The 5,499-nt window shown below is 48.0% G+C and overlaps 1 protein-coding gene across 4 annotated transcripts; it reads right to left on the reverse strand.

Moving 5' to 3' along the window:
* Positions 1-1,554: 1,554 nt before the first annotated feature.
* RBM3 (RNA binding motif protein 3) lies at positions 1,555-5,182 on the reverse strand. Of its 4 annotated transcripts, none has more exons than XM_084790638.1 (7): positions 5,044-5,182; positions 4,363-4,480; positions 3,996-4,102; positions 3,230-3,335; positions 3,040-3,133; positions 2,485-2,566; positions 1,555-2,147 (listed from the first exon to the last, which is right to left on the reverse strand). In XM_084790638.1, the coding sequence occupies exons 2-6, from the start codon at positions 4,463-4,465 to the stop codon at positions 2,506-2,508; spliced, it is 471 nt and encodes a 156-aa protein (XP_084646764.1). In that variant the 5' UTR covers positions 4,466-4,480; positions 5,044-5,182; the 3' UTR covers positions 1,555-2,147; positions 2,485-2,505. The 4 variants fall into 4 exon arrangements, with proteins under 4 accessions (XP_084646764.1, XP_084646763.1, XP_084646766.1 ...); XM_084790637.1 differs by having other exon boundaries at positions 2,481-2,566; XM_084790640.1 differs by having other exon boundaries at positions 2,485-2,563; positions 5,044-5,181.
* Positions 5,183-5,499: the final 317 nt, after the last annotated feature.

Below are 5,499 nucleotides of genomic sequence, written 5' to 3' on the forward strand. Positions count from 1 at the left end.
CTCACAGTTAACACTGAGACAGGCCTTCTATAGCAAAACTATTACAATATAGCTCCGGCTACCTGCAAAGTGGAGCAATTGTTATAGAAATCTGAGGGTATCTTATGTTCTTTGTTGATTAAATGCACACCCACATGCCCTAGGAAATCATCCAGCTAGTCATTCTATGGTTGATTATGAAAGACTACCTCAGGTAATATTGGGTATATTTCCTTCCCATCCCCCACCTTTAAGGCAGCAAATGATTCCGCCAGCTCCCCACCACCTTACTTCCCCACATAGGGAAGCATAGAACGCTTCCTCAGACCAAGTACCCACCTGGTGGGGTTAGCCACAATGCCCCATAATCTAGGCCTGGCTCAGTGGGTGAGGCAGAATTCTGGGAAGTTCCTGAGTCTTCATCCACCTGCCAAAGCAAATTCATGACCATTTGGGTGGGAGAAAGGAGGATTCTTGAGGCCTGTTCCAGCTAGTTGGGAGACCTGTGGAGACAGGCCTCCATGCACCAAGGATGAAGCACACAGTTCAGAATAATGTTCTGGAGCCTGCAACCTGGTGGTATTTGCCTCAGTATGATTGACCGTGGACATCTCATTTTTCTATTCTAATTGGAGCTAATGGAAGAGTAACCCCATTGGAAGCCAAAGTCATTAGAACCCCAACTAAAGGTAGAGGTAGAACTGAGCAGCTAAATTCCACCCCTACCCCCACCCCCATTAAAGGGCTGCACTAGGGTCTCACTCAAGACAGCCTTTGTAACAAAGTTTACCAATTGTCCTCAGTGGCTTTATATACTTATTCATTCGACTCTACTCTCCAGATGTGGAACACTACGCTAAGGAAAGCAGAAGTTAAATGACTCAAAAATCTAAGAGCCGTGCTCACATTTGAATTCAGGAATCTGAATCCAGTCTGAACTTTCTTTAATGCCTGTTTTCTAACCAGGTTTCCCTTATTTCTGACATACAGTTCAGGACATCTTACCCAAGCCCCATCATTTAGAGAAAGTGTATCACTCTTGTTTACGATAGAATTTAGGGCCCATGTTCTAAGATTAAGGTGCTCTCAGAACAGTCCTTAAGGAGGGTATCCACCTTATGCTCAGAATAACAACCTTAAGGAAACAACAGCTGTGAAAAGGACACGCCTTTAATCCCAGCACTTGGGAGGCAGAGGCTGGTGGATCTCTGTGATCATTGTTAAGTTCGAGGCCAGCCTGGTCTACAAAGTGAGTCCAGGACAGTCAAGGCTACACAGAGAAGCCGTGTCTCGAAAAACCAAAACCAAACCCAAACCAAACAAACAAAAACAGGGGGACTTCAGAAGAAACCACTTCAGAAAATCCAGCTCTAGTTATATTGACTTATGTATCTACCATGTCTCACCGTACACACCCACGAAGCAGTCCAAATTTTACTAACTTCAAACTCAAGCCTCAACTCTTTTGGCAGTTCCTGCCCATCCCAGCACACCTCTAAGCTTCAGCCTCCTGACTTGCCTCTACTTCTAAACTGTAAACTGGGTTGAATAAGGAGAAAGCATTATCAGTATTGATTTGTGTTCAGGTTTCATCTTTTAATTAGCTCCTTAAAGGACATCCTAAACACATCAGACACACAGAATACTTTTTCTTCCAGTATTAAAAAACAATGACATTCACAAGCATGTTAAAGAAGTTCTTCTATATAATCAGGATGGTGATCTTGAATAAAAACATCTATAAGTAATCATGAACTTGATTCAGATTGTCCATAGGTACATTCAGAAATCACTTTCTGGCCATAACCATTTGTACAAGTTTTTTTTTAATGTCCCTAAATATGCATTGATTTTTAAAACATCAGTCTGGCCACTTTTTGGGGGGCCAGAAACAATAATCCTGAGCACCTAAACAAAAATTCTGATAAAAGGAAAAATATTGGGACCGTAACAAAATGTCTTTAACTTTATCTTTAACTGGGGGAAAAAAAAAGCCTAAAGAACACATGGAGCTTTCTAAAAGGTCTTTAACAAACTACTTTGGGAGCTCAATTCAAAAATAGAACTTGATGTACTAAAACAGATGTTTCAGCGCAGCTCCAAAAATCTTTATAAATACAGCAATTTGGAAGGACGATCCTGGATCAGAAGTGTTATTCCTTGTGTATCTGAGAATAGCAAGAAGGGGTAGAGTTTTGATGTCAGGAAGAAACAGACTAGTAACATGCTCACCTCCCAGAGTTGACAAAGACCCGGTACAGCACCTCTTTATTTCTACCATGCCCCAATAGAGCAAAAGATCACTTTTAGGACACCTTACCCCAGACCCCGCAACTAGCTCTGGCATGCAGCTAAAAGCAAGAGCAGCCAAATGTCACTGATGATAATCTAGCCGGGGAGGACATCAAGCGGCAGAGATAAAAGGGCAACAAAAGCAAACGGGCCAGGACAGAAGGGTCTGATGAGCACAAGGTGACTCAGTGGCAATATTCAGGTCTCACCTACATTATGTCTGCGTGTCCCATCCTAGTTGTCATAATTGTCTCTGTAATTTCCTCCTGAATAGCGGTCATAGCCACCCTGGCTTCTGGGAAAAAGCGTAATTTCTTTACAAGAATGGACTCTACATTGTAGACAATAAACATTAGAAACTATCCATGTCAATTTCATTAATAGTGGACCCCGCAGCCGGTTGGTCAGTGGTGGTGGCGCACACCTTTCATCCCAGCACGCGGGAGGCAGAGGCAGGTGGAGGATCACTGTGAGTTCGAGGCCAGCCTGGTCTACAAAGTTGAGTCCAGGATAGCCAAGGCTACACAGAGAAACCCTGTCTGGAAAAACTAAAAATAAATAAATAAATAAATAAATAAAAATAGTGGTAAACTTTAGCTACTTTTGTGGTGGAGAATAAACCCACACATTGACCTTTGATGTATCCAACCCACGCAATACAAAAGTTTAAAAAACGTATTAAGAGCTCTCATTTCCAGCATACACCAGGCAACTACTACTGTCTTCTTGCACACCAGCACCACAGCATCCCAGTCTCTCAACCCCCACCTGCCGCTGTAGTCTCTAGACCGTCCATAGCCATAGCCATATCCTCCAGGCCGACTGTCGTATCGTCCACTTCCATAGCCCTGGTCTCCACCACCTACAGGAAAATATTTAAACAGCAGCTGTTCAGCAGACGTAGGTGCCTAACAAATGGAGTTAAGTCTCCTCATAGGCAAACCAGCACTCCACTTACCCCTGGAGTAGCTGCGACCACGCCCATGGGCCCCAAAGGCACCTCCTCTGGTTCCGCGGGCCGACTTGCCTGCATGGTCCACACGGATCTGGCGCCCATCCAGAGACTAGGTATGGGAAGGAGACAGACACAAGTAGGGAGGGAGGGTTGTCAGTCAGTCAGCTTAGTGATGGGGGGGAGGGGAAGGAAGGATGGGCACAGGCAGGTAGGCAAGAGCCCAGAAATTCCTGCTGGGCACCAAATTCGGGGTGCCACGTTCCAGAACAAGCTCCTCTGACCAGAATGGCTTCACCAGGAGCTCCAGAATCCCACAAAATGACCTGAATCCACCGTGCTTCCCCTGCTACTACTTACATCTTGACTGAACTCAGGCTGGGTTCTCCTCCCCACTCCTCTAAGCTGCCCGACTATTAGGGTTAGACAACTCTCTTGGTTTGAGGCTTCAGAGTCCATCCCAGAAGACTCACGAGGTCCTCTCCGGGCCAGGCCCACAGGTCTGCAGACTCTACTACCTAAGCCCAGAGCAGGTCAACCATCCACAGGTGGCTTCTCGGCCTCATGCAGGACCAGTCCGTCGCCTCCCAGGCAGCCCGGCTCTGTCTGCCGCTGCCCTCCACCCCCTAGAACAGAAGGCAGTCATGCTCCTGTGAGTGGACACCGCGGGGCTTCGTGGCCACGCTGCCCCTGGCAGACATAGAGGGAAAACAGAAAGAAAACAGAAAGTGGCAGACAGGGGAGGAGCCCCTCGGCAGGTAGGAGACCTCACCTCGCCATTCATGGCTCTCATGGCATCGGAAGCATGCTGTGGATTGGTGAAGGTGATGAAGCCAAAACCCCGGGATCTTTGTGTCTCCCGGTCCTTGACAACAACCACTGGGGGGGGGGGGGAGAGAAGACATATCAATGTTAGAATCCTAACATTTAAGTGGAAAGGATTAGCTTGTAAAGAGGGCAGAGTGGCAAACGCCAAATAGCACTTGGGGGTAATAGAACCCTCCCTCCCCAAATCCCGTATCCCATTGGCTCTTTCTCAGCCTAACAGTTTCTAACACGGAAGTTAAGAATTTCCGATCTTATTAGACTAGCTCTTATCCACGAACTCTCAACCCGCGTGCGCTGGCCCATGGGCTCACCCTCAGAGATAGGCCCAAAGCTGCTGAAGTGGTCTTCAAGTGCCTGCTCATCGGTGTTGAAGTTGAGCCCTCCCACAAAGAGCTTCCCCTCTTCAGAAGACATGGCAGAATGCAAGTCCTATAGGGACAGTGTGTGGAATATTCGGGAAAATAGTTACTGTGGTTAAGTGGTGAGATGCCAAACACCCGGAGACAGAGAATTACAGGGAACACACACACAAAATGGGTTATAAAAAACTATTAAATGGCAAGGCGGGAACCAGCAAGGCAGAGCGAGCCGGTCCGCCATTTGACGACAGCTACTGCGCATGCCCACAACATCCCAGGCCGCCACACCCGTCATTTTGTATGGTCGCGCAGGCCTACAACAGCATTGCATTTCCTCTTTCCCCGCAGAACAAGATGGCGGCCGTCACGTGGGAAGGGACGGGCAGTACAGGTAGTCGCGTGGTCACTGCCGCCACCGACCCAACTCGTCCCTTCCGGCATTCCTCCCATTTGGATGCAGCCCGCCAGCCTCACACTAGAGCGATTCCCCTTGGAGCCTGGGACTAGCCATCCTCGGAGAAACTCAAGCTTACGTGTCAGCGGCAACTACTCTTCCTACTCTTGTCCCCCGCCCCCGGAGAGCAAAGAAGTGAGGCGGAGGGACAGCCACTGCGCAAGAGGAACGCTGCTTACCTGGAAATTAAAAGTCAAAAAGGTTGTAGAGATGGCGATCTCTAAGGAACCAGGAGAACAGAGAGACTGCCGCGCGGGAAGACGCCTGATAAAGCGTGCGTAGCAGCGACGTCAGAGAACGTCCCCCAGCGCGCCCCGGCGTGCGAGCTCATTGGTTAAGGTCAGCGTCGGGGTGGGGGTTGGGTGAGGCAGAGGAAGGCGGAGGGAGCAATTCGCCTTGCCGCTTCCGGGAATAGAAAAAAAAAAGCTTGCGAGTTCAGTGCATCGTATTGTAACAAGTCACGTCTAGCTGAGAGATTGGCCGCCCCCTTCCATCGGTTGGATTCAGATAGCCTTTTCCTCCCTGACGTCATTTTTATCGTCTTTGACGTCATTTCTCCCTTTCCTTAGGAAGTCCTAATTAACAGTAGAAAGGTGCCAACCAGTTGCCATCCTTAGCAACCAGTCTTTTCTTTT

This window comes from Acomys minous (genome assembly GCF_964271855.1).
Source record: "Acomys minous genome assembly, chromosome: 7".
In the NCBI taxonomy this organism is placed as follows: Eukaryota; Metazoa; Chordata; class Mammalia; order Rodentia; family Muridae; genus Acomys; species Acomys minous.

What these genes read in the sequence shown, in the direction of transcription:
- RBM3 (XM_084790638.1), bottom strand. Translation starts at nt 4,465, where the DNA reads ATGTCTTCTGAAGAGGGGAAGCTCTTTGTGGGAGGGCTCAACTTCAAC. An exon ending in TGGTCGCAGCTACTCCAGGG is followed by an intron (nt 3,134 to 3,229) that starts GTAAGTGGAGTG and finishes ATTTTCCTGTAG; the next exon opens with GTGGTGGAGACCAGGGCTAT. An exon ending in TCTAGAGACTACAGCGGCAG is followed by an intron (nt 2,567 to 3,039) that starts GTGGGGGTTGAG and finishes GCTTTTTCCCAG; the next exon opens with AAGCCAGGGTGGCTATGACC.